Genomic DNA, 13,894 nt, shown 5'->3' with positions numbered 1-13,894 from the left:
AATCATACCTTCAGTCCCATTAAGTAGATGTCTTTTGTCTTTAATAGGAATACACCTGTATATGTCACAGGTGGACAAGTGAATGGACAGGGTGAAGTGTGCTGTTAAACTAAATCCCAGGCAAGACACCTCGTTCTTAAAAGTGGTCTTCTCGTAGGGGTAAAATCAGGAGACAATGAAACTTCAAAAGTGTGAGGCTTCCTAAACTCATAAACCAGCTCGTTCAGTAGAAAAAGAAAATTTAAAGTTGTCTGAATCGCAGTCAGACGGGAAGAGTCTGTTCCCAGTTCTGTCAGGTTTCAGTATTTCTGTAGGGATACTAAGGAAAAAAGATTTAGTCAAAGATTTTCTCCTACACAGAGTCTGATGTTTCTGCTATGTGTTCATGGAAGAGTTTCTCATTGTTTGCCTGACAGCATTTGATTGCTTACTTCTTTCTTTTTTCTTCTTCTTTTTATTTTCACTTAATCTTCTCATTGTTTCCATCATGGGAATGTTATAAACCATAGTGTTTCAAGCATTGCAAGGGAATGAGAGTATTTATTTAGCAAGAATTGAATAGCAGTATTGAGATACTTTAGTTTTTCAGTGAGAGTTAAAATACCAGATAGAGAAAAAGGTTATTTAATTACATATCATCACCTACTTTACAGATGAACAATACTGGTTTATTTGTTTGTTTCTTTGTTTGTTTTCTAAAACAAGGCTACAGTTGTGCATGCGAAGCAGCCAATAAGTTGCTCCTTCGAACCTGTCCCTGAACCTCTGAACTATCTTAATAGAGATCTCAATAATATAAGTACTACTGAGTGTCATGTCTCCTATTACATATCCATATTAGAGGGTAATGGGAAGGAAATTATTTTTATTTGTCTGACATAATTTAAAGATGAAAAGCTGTTCTGTGTCCTTGCTCTGAGATAGGAGGTCTATCATAACATATATGGAGAGAGCTTTTTTTCTTTTTTTTTTTTAAAGACCTTCGTTGGTTCTCTAGTATGACTGAGGCTGGTAAATGTGAAACTGTTTATAGACTTTATTTTTGTTCATGATAAAAAAACCTCTTGAGATTAATGAGTCATTGGTGCCTCAGCATCTGCTCCCAAGACTGGGGAATTTGAGAAAGAAACCAAGGAGAAATGTGAGGATAAAAATAAGTAAAATGTTAAGAGCAGAAATCTTCATTATGATGAATGGACACAGAGGATTTAAGAACTGCAACATAGATGTTCATTTAGTGGAGCAAAATGAAAGATTAAATCATATATAATGAAGACACTTTTTAAGTAAATATTTTGAGAAATTAAACTGGTTTTTTTGGTCTTACAAATAACTTTCTTAAAACAGAATGTATTCAAAAGCAGTCATCAGAATTCCTTATTTTAAACAAATTACTATCAAAGATTAGAAACAGTACCCTCTTATATGGAGGAATATCTTGTAAACTATGTCAGTCAGGTATCATATAATAGCTAGGTTTTATATCAGGTGCTAGGTTAACCTCTAATTTGTCTCAGTTGATTATACCACTATTCTGTAACTCTAGAGTAATACCTTTTTTTTTAATTTTGTCTCTTGAACATCCTGTTTCATTTGGCACAAAACAGAAGCAACTTGAGGTACATCTCAAAAGTCATGAGTTCTTACTGCATTACAGCACCTAGCATGTACTCCAAAGATCTTAAAATTTTGGGGGTATGTTCTTTATATTTCAATATGAGCATTTTTACTTTTATTTTAGAGTAAAATAGTAGTAGTAGGCTTCTTTCTGTTGGAATCTGTAAAGTAAGGAGAGGGCAAAAGACGCATCATGGTTAATCTAATAAGAACAGGTTTTATAGCTAATAAATGATGATTGTGACCTATGAATATGATTATTAACCTGGTGTTGTTCTTGAGATTTTTTCCTGGCAGCCCTTGCAAAGGGAGCACTTCCAGTGGAATTCATTGCACCTTTTTGCACCTTTTGTCTGCAAATATACAAACAACAGATGATGTTTGGGAGCATCAGTACGTGTCTGAACTGACTGGTATTGATAGCTGGACTGTCTCTGCAAATATTTTAATCCAAATGGATAGTTTGAGTCTAAGATAAGAAGTGGTTTCCTCTCTCCCCCTCCACATTATTCTCTTCCAGGAGAGGAAAGCTTCATTCAGCTATCTGCAAGCCCACAACTTTGTTCTTGAGAACTAATTGCTGTTCGTAAAATTAGAATTATTTTTATTTTCCTCTATGCATCACTTTAAATTTCTCCACATTAAATGTCATCTACATTTTTATACCCCAGTCAATAAGTACTTTGAGCCCCTTTTGCAACTCTTCATGAATTGTGTTTATTACTGAAAGTGGTCAGAGTGAGCCAGGTATCCAGGAGTGGATTCTTGGCCAGATGTGGGAGCACAGCTGAAGGCAGGACTAGAACTGAATGGGCAAGAGGGAAAGAGGGGAGATACAGATGGAATGAACTGCAGGCAGTTTTGGGAAAATTGGGCAGACATCTGGAGAGGAGGGCCAGGCAGGCAGACAGGCAGTGGGGTTTGCAGCCCAGCTGCATACACTTTTACTGAGCAACAGTGCAAATCAGTGCTATAAAGCTTCAGAGAAAATGGAGTCAAATGCAGTGTTGCAGCAGTAGAACTAATAAATGTCAGAGAGAATGATACTTAGTGGTATAAGCATTTATTGGGTAGCTTTTCAACTATGGGCAATATCATTTTATAATGTGAAAATTTTATTTATTGTGTAAAGCTGGAACTGTTCTATCAGTATTTTAACTTCTTCACTATATGATCTCTGCTTATGCTTTGCAATCACAGAATCACAGAACGGTCTGAGTTTGAAGGGACCCACAAAGATCATCAAGTCCAACTCATAACTGAATTGCCCCTATGGAGATCAAACCCACAAGCTTTGTTACATAGGAGATTAACACCTAGATTTGCCAGAAAAAAAAAAAAGAAAAAAATTTGCAAAGGTGTCTCTATTACAATCATGCCAGTCAAACATAAATCTCTTATGGATGTGCATCTCCACTGGCTATTTCCTTACTTTTGCGTATGATTCATTATAAAGCAGAACAGGAATTATATGATTGTTAAGACAGAAGTAGAAAGAAAAGAAGAACATTAGAAAAAGTCATACATTCTTATTAATATATATTATGTGCTGCAATGAAATCATTTTACCTAAGTATAAAATTACCTAGATAATAGATTTATGAACTGTAAGAAAAGATGAAAAATATGTTGTCTGTTGAAAACTTCTGTGAGAGACTTGCTAAAAATATTCTTTATATTGAATGTACAAAGCATTAAAATATTTATGAAGTTTTATTTTTTGTCAGTTAATGAGTATTTATTTAATTAGATAATATGCAATGTATCCACCCATTTTTTTGTTACCAGAAATACAATCTCTCTGACATATAATATGCTGGAAATTTGTACTTCACAGAATCACAGAATAGATTAGGTTGGAAAAGACCTCTGAAATTATCGAGTCCAGGCTATAACTGAACAGCACCTTGTCAACTAGACCATGGCACTATGTCACGTCCAGTCATTCCTTAAACACCTTCAGAGATGGTGACTCCACCACCTTTCTGGGCAGCCCACTACAATATCTAATCACCCTTTCTATGAAGAAATTCTTCCTAATGTCCAACCTAAACCTCCCTGGTGCAGTTTAAGACTTTATCCCCATGTCCTGTCTCTGGTTGCCTCGAAGCCCCACCTGGCTGCAAATTCCTTTCAGGTAGTTGTAGAGTGTGATAAGGTCGCCTATGAGCCTCCTCCTCTCCAGGCCAAACAACCCCAGCACCCTCAGCCTCTCCCCATAGGACACACACTTCAGACCCTTCATCACCTTCACTGCCCTTCTCTGGACATGCTTCAGCACCTCAACATCCTTCCTGAACTGAGGGGACCAGAACTGGACACAGCATTCAAGGTATGGTCTCACCAGTGCCAAGTACAGGGGAAGAATCACTTCCCTGGTCCTGCTGGCCACGCTATTGCTGATACAGGCCTGGATGCCATTGGTCTTCTTGGCCACCTGGCCACACTGCTGGCTCATGGACAGCTGGCTGTTGACCAGTGCCTCCAGGCCTTTTTCCACTGGGCTGCTTTCCAGCCACTCTGTCCCCAGCCTATAGCATTGCATGGGGTTGTTCCGGCCAAAGGGCAGGACCCGGCACTTGGTCTTGTTTAACCTCATACCATTGGATTTGGCCCATCTTTCCAGCCTGTTCAGGCTCCTCTGCAGAGCCCTCCAGCAGACTAACACTGCGAGCCAGTTTGATGTCATCTTCAGATTTGCTAATGGTGAACTCAGTCCCCTCATGCAGATCATCAGTAAAGATATGAAACAGGACAGGGCCCAACACTGATCCCTGAGAACACCTCTAATGACCGGTGGTGTCATTTGTGGATGCGGCACCATTCAGCACCACTCTCTGGACGTGGCCATCCAGAGAGTTCTTAATCCAGCAAAGAATGCACCCATCACTTGCCCTTGAATATATGTCTTACAGGCTGGGACTCATTAAACCACAAGCAGAAACTTCAGGCACACTTTAGTAAAATTTTTTTAATCAGACAATTTTCCCTATACATACCATTTTCATATTGCTTTATGACGTAAGTGGCCACAAAGTGACTAAATTAATATCATAGAATGGTTTGGTTTGAAAGGGACCTTTAAATATCATCTAGTTTCAATCCAGCTGGCATGATCAGGGACATCTTTCATTAGACCAGGTTGCTGAAAGCTTCATCCAACCTGGCCTTGAACACTTCCAGGAATGGGGCATCCACAGCCTCTTTATGCATCCTGTTCTAGTGTCTCACCACCCTCATTGTAAAAGATTTCTTCTTTATGAGTCCTCTAAATGTAACCTCTTTAAATTTGATAGAATCATAAATAATGATAAGCCTTCCATAGATCTAGATTATTCCCAGTGGTATATTATATGGAGTTTTACACCAATCTCCAAAGTCTCTGGTACTAACTACTATCAGTGACAGAACACTGGAACAGATGTTCAGCTTTTTTGCCCAGCGTGGCATTTCCTGTATTCCTAGTTTCATTTTATACCTTATTATCTGTATTTTCAGACTTAAGAAATACGTGTTTTTACTTGGGTCTGCCTTTAGTATTATTTTATTTTTCTTCCCTTCTCTATTTTATCATCCTACTTTTTTCAGTGTTGCAAGACTGCAATGCATTTTGAAATTAGGTTCCTATCTTACTTCATTTTTCTCTTTCTTGATTCCTCTATTTTCCCTGATGATGATCTCCTCTTTTTTCACATTTACTTGTCAGCCCCTTTTTCCTCTTGTACTGCTCACAGTTTCTCCTCTGTGGAAATGCACCTTCATTGCAGCACAATTTTGTGATATTTTTGGTTCCCTGCAGAGATGGTTCTACATGTTATTATACCGCATTTGCTTGGAACAGAAGACAAAATAGTGAACAAGAGTGAAAAGAGAGGTAGAGATCTCTTCCTTTTAAGTGCATAGCCTGAATCTGTGGCTCTGAGCACCTTCCAGATATGTGGTGTATGAAATTATATGCACCCACTCTATATGGCTTCTTACCTAGTCTTTTTTTTTCCTGACATAGAATTATTTTCTTTTTTTTAAATTCATTTTGCTGCTCATAGAATGGGAGCTATGAGTTTATAATACAGATTGAGATCAACTCTTGACACTCATAGAGAAACCATACTTCTGCAACAAAATTGGAATAGCTGTAAAAAATATTTTCAGAAGGCAGTGCTTAGAGATTATATTTTGGGAAATAGTATACTTTCTGGAGGAATTCAAATTCTGCTTGTCCATGAGCAGACATTCTTGCACAGATTTGTGGTAGAAATAGCTTCCTGGCAGTGGACATTTCAAGGAATTTACCTTGGGAGAATAAAGAATTCTAGTACTTTCATGATAAAAACTCTCTATATTTAGTATAGGTTAAGGGATAAAACTTGACAGAACTAGAAAAAAAAAACCTTGTTGTTTCACTGCCATATGAGAGTATTGAAAATAAAGCCTTCCCAAAGTCTATTTTCAAGGGGTCATAATATAGTTAAAATCTGTATGTATTTTCAATCAGATGGCTATAGAGACATATTCTTGATGCAACACCATTCTTGTGCTAAATTTAAATTCTCTGCTCAGAAAGTGCAGCTGTATTAAAACTGTTCAAAGTGTATGTTATCAAGCACACTTAATATCACCAAATTTAGTTGTTTTGCCCCAGACATTTTCAAAAATGATCAAAGTATTTCAGCTGAAATTTTACAAAAATTACAGTCAGAAGTTTTCTGATGTAGAATTTTTTAGCTGAAGTTGTTGAAGCTTGACACTTCACAGTTGAAGTGGAAAAATATAGTAAATATAAGAAGTGTAAATAAGCTGTAGGAGAAAGTGTGTCAAGCTTACAATTGTAGCAGTAAGCTTGTGCACAAAATGTAGACCCTTAATGTTAGAAGATGAATTAAAGGTGCTCCTCTTTTTATTGTCATGACCTTTTCTTAGCAGCTTATAACTGGTCTATTGTTATGCATGTTTTGACAGTGTGTATACTGCAGTGAAGTATAGATGCTTTTCAGGTGTTGAATAAAGTATTTACTATTTCCATATTTAGATACAGGACAATTTTTCAATTATATGCCTTGTAATTGCTTAATCAGAAAGGTTATATAAAATAGTTTTAGCAGTAGGGGGGTTTCTGATTAACTGATAATGGAGCAAAGCCATATCACAGACTATTTTGATTATTTTGCCTTGATTACCAAATATTAGTCTGAACTTTTTCAAGAAACTTATCCAAGTTTCTAAGTCTGATATTTATTCACAGTATAGAAATGTTGTAAAAAATTGTAATGTTAGCCTTTCTATACTGTCTTGCAAATTTGGTTCGTTCCTGTTAAAGAAGATCATTCCACTTATCAGAAAATTGACCAATATTTGAAGGTGTGGAACACTGCAAGCATAAAAGGTGTTTAGGTTCTCGAAGTACAGTTTTATTTTGTCATTTCTACATCCATAGGCTTTATATTTTGACATACTTTAATACAATAGCAAGAGTAGATAACAGCCTTTAATCGTGATTAATAAACACAAAGTTAAGAATTGAGCTATGCACTTTGAAGCATATGGGAAAAAACCCTCCTTTCCTGTAAAATAATCTGTTTCCTTTTCCAACAAAACCAATGTTGTAAAGAAAAGTGCTACTGTGTAACACTTTTTTATTTTTTTAACTGAAAGAGACTGTAATTTTTTTTGGTCATGTCTTATTAAAAGCTGGAAGAAGTAATCATAAGCTCCTCTAGGAGAGAGAGAAAATATACATGACAGCAGCCTGTGATTCAATTTCTTACAGTTTTAATGTGGCAAAATTGTCATTAAATATGTATTTGTTTACCAATCTAAAATTTACTTATACTGTTGTGAAATAAATTATTATGGCCATGAGAGTAGTTCATTAATCTTCTAAATGGGTTCTTCTGCTCTTTGCTGCTGTCTTGATAAGCAGATGAGCTTCACCTGTTTGAAAGAGGAATGCAAGTGGAAGACACGGATTTAGAGAGGGGTTTTCATTATTAGAAAAAAATACAGTATTTACTAGAATAATAAGATTTGTCTTAGGGAAAACTTTGGTATAATTTCTTTATTCAACTCTGTTTTCTGTCTATAAGAAAAGTTCTGTTACAACGTTCTGTTCAATAGAAGAAACAGGGCATTTGAATAAAAACATGGAATCTAATCTATTTCATGGCTTTTAAAGGAAGTTGATAAATACTTTTGAAAATGAAGAGTAAAATTATTTGTATCTTCATCTATCTTTTTACTTGAAAAACTGTCAAATAAGTTGTCTTTCTATGCGTAAAACCAGAGATGTAGTCAACTGAAGAATGTCCCTGCCCTCACAGGAACACAAGACTACATTTTTTGGCCTAATAGAATGTTGTAGCCTATATGGTCAGTCATGGCTTGGCTTCGTGAATGAAGGTTTGGGAAGGGCTCTCCCCACGTGGGCGTGCTCTTTGAGCCTGCGCAGTGGATTTTTTAGTTGAGGCACAGCATGCGCAGAACTGGCCCCACCCTTTAACTCCCAAGGTTCATCTGCCATGGCCGAGCGAGCTTGGACAGTGCCAGTGAAGTCCTCAGGACTAGAACCTACAGCCCTTGGTATTCCCAGGAGGTCTTCTGTCCAAGTACTAACCAGGGCTGGCCCTGCTTAGCTTCCGAGATCTGACAGGATCGGGCATCAGGGTGGCGTAGGCTACATTACAATCACAAGAAATACATTTGTTCCATGGATAATTTTTCATTATTCATTGTCCCTGTGTAGAAAGTAGGAGAAAAATAGCTGCATCTAGATTTTCCAAAGGGACCCAATGGAAAATCAGGACTTTGTTCACATTTGTTTGGAAAAATAAAGGATTCTAAATTTTTTCATATACATTGGCATAAATAGAGCACTTGATCCCAGGTCTGTATGTCAGAGTGCTAACTGAACTGCAGGTATAGAAGGAACATACACCAGATCATTTCCATTCACACACTCGTGAAATCTGAATGCTGAATCTGGCCTGAACATTTCTGGTTGTTGGAGCTCCTTTGAGAATATGCCATTTATCCCAGAGCAGGTTCTCAAAAATTGTTTCCAAATATTTTTGGATTTTCTGCATAAAAACCTTTGGAAATTCCTGTAACTTTTTCATCATAAATGTGTCACATCCTTATTATTCTTTGCCACTTTGTGTAGGCTGCCAGGTTGGACATCCTTACACCCCTCTCATACTGCATCAGGAATTGCTGGCTCTTGTGCCAGCAGGTTTATGGAACTGGTCAGTACAGTAATGCCTCCTCTCACTGTGTAATTCTAAAAGTCACCACTAAGAACCACTAAGTAGACTTTTATGTATAATTTGAAATAAGTACTAGGTAGAATTTATACTTTTGATGACTTATTTTACAGTCATCTACATCTATGTTTCACTTTTCTCCACTTTAGGTCATGGAGACTTAATCGTTTTCTAGTTACAAGCACACTGTGCTGTGTCTGTGCCAGAGAACAGTTTATACAATTGGAGGAACTGTTTTCATATCAGATTCCTAACTGTGAATAATGAATTCTAATTCAGTGTCTTTTGTTGTTGTTGTTTAGCTTCTTTTTTTTTCTTGTTACAGAATAATTGTTACTCATGAGAGTTCAAAAAAAGTACGCATATGTATTTGAAATGGTGCTTTTGGCATCCTGATTGTATTTAACAGTATGCAATAAATCCAGTAAAACAGAAGTGCAGACTTTATGTATTTAGGAAGAAAATTCTGCCTCCTGTCATGATAAACTAAGATATTTACTAGCATTAAATCCAGTTTTATTTTGCTGTAGAACCCGTTAATGAACTTCAAGATGCAGGTCTCATTGCCCATTTAAAATGTCTCTATGAGCAAATTACCTGGTAGCACAGCTCTGCTACTGCAAAATATCTAAAGATTGTTAGATCTGGAATTTTTATTTTCTTCTAATAACTCATGCGTCATCACACACAACCAGTATTTGCCTTTACTCTTATCTAACTTAAGGCAAGCTATATTTTTGTCTTAGCATTTCTTCATGATGGGTTTGCTGTTTGTACATTCCACTACCCTGTGAGATAGAGATGTTAAATGCGAATCAGAAATTGTATAGTAGGTGTAAGACATAAAATAAAATCGATACATTTTTCTGAGGCATGTCACTGGTTAAGTGACAAAAAATATTCTGATAGTCACTGAAAAAGAAAAGTCAAAGGTACATTTGAACCTGTCAGTTCAACACATTCCTGTTATCCCTTTAGGGAATATCATACAACTTGACACCAACATTTAAGCTTTGAAAATTATGAGCTCATCTATTTCAAATGGGATGTCACATGTTCACAAGCCTTTGCCATTACTTATAATGGAAGACAGGATGATCACTTTTGTCACATATTGATAGTGAATAAAATCTTTCTTTTTCTTCTCTTTACTTTTTTTTTCTTGTTTCAGAATGAAGAACAAATTTTGGTATTTTGAATTTGGCACTTCGGAAACTTTCTCAGCCACCTGTAAGAAGCTTCATGAATCTGTAGAAATAGAAGTAAGAAACTAATTGTTGCCTTTATCCTTGAAATGTCACTAGTTTGGCTGAAATGCAGGGAACAAGAGTGCAGAGTGCCTGAATCCAACAAGGCAAAGCAGTGCACATCCCTTCGACCCTATATTCCAAAATATTATTTTTATCATGTCTATTTGTAGTGTAGCCCTGAACACTGGAACAAAGTTCAGTTTGATGATTAGTGAAGTCTTAATACAGTAGACAAGGTCATGAGGTGAAGTATAGCATTAGAAATCAATAGGGAGTGTGGCTAGGTCAGGTGGAAAAATGAAAGACTGTTGGAGGGAGTGAGAGCTGCTGCAGGATTAAAATAAAATAAAAAAAATCTTATTATTTCCAGGTCCCAAGATTTTATAACCTTTAAACCTCAATTCCCTAAAATTGTACTTACTTTCCTGAAAAAAGGTTAAAGAATATATGTATGTTTTTTAATCATTCCCCTTCATTAAATAGCTTTCCTCTCTGTACAAGGGGTCATCTTTCCCTTATACACTGAACATCAGCTGAAAAGACACAAGATAGTTACAGACAAAATAGGAATTTAAAATAATGTGCCACTGCCACTTTGATGGCTGATAGAGTAAGTGGCTGCATTACATAAACAGTTTGGGGGGGGGGGGGGCTGATGTTTATAAATAAGTATATGAAGAATGTGAAATGCATAAAGGTACAAACTTGAGAATTTAAGTAAAACAATGAAATAATTTCTCAAGAGGATTATGGTGCTTTTCCATTCCAATAGTAATGAGGAACAGTTAATGGAGTATTTGAATAGTAGCATGAGGCATTTGGAGAGGTATGGTGAGAGCTGGTCAAATGGAGTCTGATCAAAGCCTCCTGAAAGTCTGAAATGATCTGAAGGGACCATGCAGCTGGTAGCGGAACAGTAGCAAAGAGTACTGCGACTGAAATTGTAAGACCTGCAGTGCCAGACTTGCCTGTTATGCTGTTATGTTTCCTTTTAAAGTGGAAACATGCTCCTCACATGTTGGATTAAAACATGATAAAACCAAACCAAAATACTAACAAAAGAAAAAAAAAAAAAAACAGAAAAAAGAATATTAACAAAAAATCCCCCATGCTTGCCAAGACAGTGCTTCACACACATGGTTTATGGCAATGTAGTGTGAAAAATATTTTATTAGTTATTGGAAGAAATCCTTACCTGATTAGATTTGAATATACTGTAATTTAACCTTTTGATTAAATAGAAATTGAAGAGCAGACTTTCACAACAAAATACTAATATCTGGTGAAAATCATATATATCCTGATACATACTAAGATGTGAACTTAAATCATATAATTGTAACCATTGAAAGGGTGATTAAATGGTGACATCCCAAAGCAAACAAGTGGGTGTACAAGTTTGCAATAACTATTATTACCAATATAGTATTACACTGCCAGTATATGAGACATGTTTGTTAACAGTCACTTCATCTATCTTGGTCATTGTCATTAGTCATAGAATAAGGAAAAAAAATCATAGTTTCCAAAAGTTTACAGAGAGTGTTAGAAGGTAGTTTTTTGCAGATTTATTTACAATAAGTAAATTACAATGTTTGCCACTATACTTGTTTGAGCATTCTAAACATTTGGGAGTAGCACTGTTTTAATCTAATTTTTAACCGGCTGCCCTTTACTTGAGGATGTCACTGTAAATGAGAGCTTGATGTATGAGACCATATTTCACTCCTCGTAAAATACCCAAAGAACATGTTCGCTCTACAGCCAAATTTTGAATTAACAGGGCCTGGAAAGATTAAGGATCTGCACCTCTGACTTTTGAGACAGTAAGCAAACATTCTGTGGGCAAATATTTGTTCAACCTTATATTTGATTTCTAACCTAATTAAGCTTGGTTTTCCTGTTATACATTCTTGACTCATGTTCTGTATGTTTTCTTCTGTGTGAGTGTTAAATGCAGAACAAAGTTGGACACAGTTCTTATGTTATCCAGAATAAGGTGTGTTTTTGTTTCCAAATTGGGATCCAAGAAGTTGAAGAGAGAAAAATATGTTCTAAAGGGAAAGAAAGAAACCTAAATGAAAAAAAGAAACAAACAAAAACCCAAACAAAACTAGGACAAAATAAAATATTTATTTTAATAATAATATGTCATTAAACAAGGCTGAAGATTTTACAGTTTAAAAAACTTGGACTTTATTTCCAATTCAGTAAGAAAGAAAGGTATGTGAAGAGTATTTAATAAGAGTAGGTAGAGATGAAGTGTAAGTGGAGATGGCATGGACCATACTTGCAACACCGTAAAAGCATTGTCAGGTCAGTGTACACCTTCTATACCACCTAGGATTGATGGGTGAGGGAATGGAGTTTAAAACATTCACATACTCTTGTGTTTTATTGCCCTTGGTTACACAGCAAAGCCCTAATGTCAGCCCTTTTTGGGCATAGATACTTTTGTTTTCAACTTAGAGATGATTTGAAAATATACAATATAATACATAAAGTATGAATACTCAAAAAGTGACTGAGGCCAGGAAAGAAGACAAAAAAAGAACTAAAAGAGATTTTCTTTCTGATCTAGGTAAGAATGCTCTATATTTTAAAAGCATGCTTTTATTTTTAATGTCATCATTGCATGATTTGAAATGAAAAGGAAAGAAGGAAAGAAAGAAGGAAAGAAAGAAGGAAAGAAAGAAGGAAAGAAAGAAGGAAAGAAAGAAAGAAAGAAAGAAAGAAAGAAAGAAAGAAAGAAAGAAAGAAAGAAAGAAAGAAAGAAAGAAAGAAAGAAAGAAAGAAAAGGAAGAAAGAAAGAAAGAAAGAAAAGGAAAGGAAGAAAGAAAAGAAAGAAAGAAAAGGAGCAGAACACATATGTGTTTTGTTGTTTTAGTATATGAATGTGTTAGGACAACACAGAGCTACCTGTAGTGCAAACTTCTCACCTGTGTATGAACAAAAGAAAGGCTCCTTTCCTAATTCAGAAAGTTGCTCATCACTGTGGGACTCTGAGGCCTCATCACATAATTGTCTTAGTGTACTACCTGCTGTGCTCAATATTGAGTGAAAATGGAAGCTAGACCCCTCGCCATCCTATTTCACAATTTTTCTTTTATTTAAATAATTCCAGTCAGTTTGGGGGATGCCAGACCTTTATAAATTAACAGCAGGGAAATACCAAAGGTGTCAGATTGCATATTTATCATCTTTCTCGTGTAATACTTAAATATGTATTAAGAAGTGACTGACATAAATTAGGCAGATTTCAGAAGCCACAGGCCGTGGCTTGTAGAGGACCCCCTTCTGCTTGACATTTCATCCTTGTCAAAGATCAAATTATTTTAATTTAGGCTGCAAATTATAAGAAATGAAGACTTCTTTGTGGGAATTCCCTGTGGTAATCCGACTTTTGTTGTTACTGCTGCTTGTCAGTGTGCAAAAGATATAATATGCATGCAAATAAGGTTAAAAAATATGTACTATCTAATTATCCAGCCAGTACATTCCACTTGAAGACAGTGGGAGGCCTGACACACAGTATGTGTTTGATTCATTGAGGCCTGCAGGGTATTTACACAAGATTACTTTTAATTATGAAATTAATATCTGTTTATCTGGAACGTATAGCACTAAGTGAGCATACACATGAGCAGAATTTTTAGCAAAATAAATCATCTTACTATTTAATACATATAAAATATAAGGGATAACCACAAATTTGCTTCCAGAAATCACAGTGAAGTCCTATATCTTTTTGCTTGTAAGAAGCAAATTTCA

At 35.9% G+C, this 13,894-nt stretch overlaps 1 protein-coding gene across 9 annotated transcripts in view; it reads left to right on the top strand.

The window, feature by feature from the left end:
- DGKB (diacylglycerol kinase beta) overlaps window positions 1–13,894 on the top strand; it is a 337,930-nt gene that overhangs the window by 247,360 nt on the left and 76,676 nt on the right. For all 9 annotated transcript variants that reach the window (XM_071560835.1, XM_071560833.1, XM_071560829.1 and 6 more), the window contains one exon: window positions 10,045–10,135. In XM_071560835.1, the coding sequence (XP_071416936.1) occupies window positions 10,045–10,135 (91 nt within the window). The remainder of the gene's footprint in view (window positions 1–10,044; window positions 10,136–13,894) is intronic.

The sequence above is a fragment of the Pithys albifrons genome, chromosome 7, assembly GCF_047495875.1.
Source record: "Pithys albifrons albifrons isolate INPA30051 chromosome 7, PitAlb_v1, whole genome shotgun sequence".
In the NCBI taxonomy this organism is placed as follows: Eukaryota; Metazoa; Chordata; class Aves; order Passeriformes; family Thamnophilidae; genus Pithys; species Pithys albifrons.
Note: the sequence above shows the minus strand (reverse complement) of the source record. Positions and strands in the feature narration are given on the sequence as shown.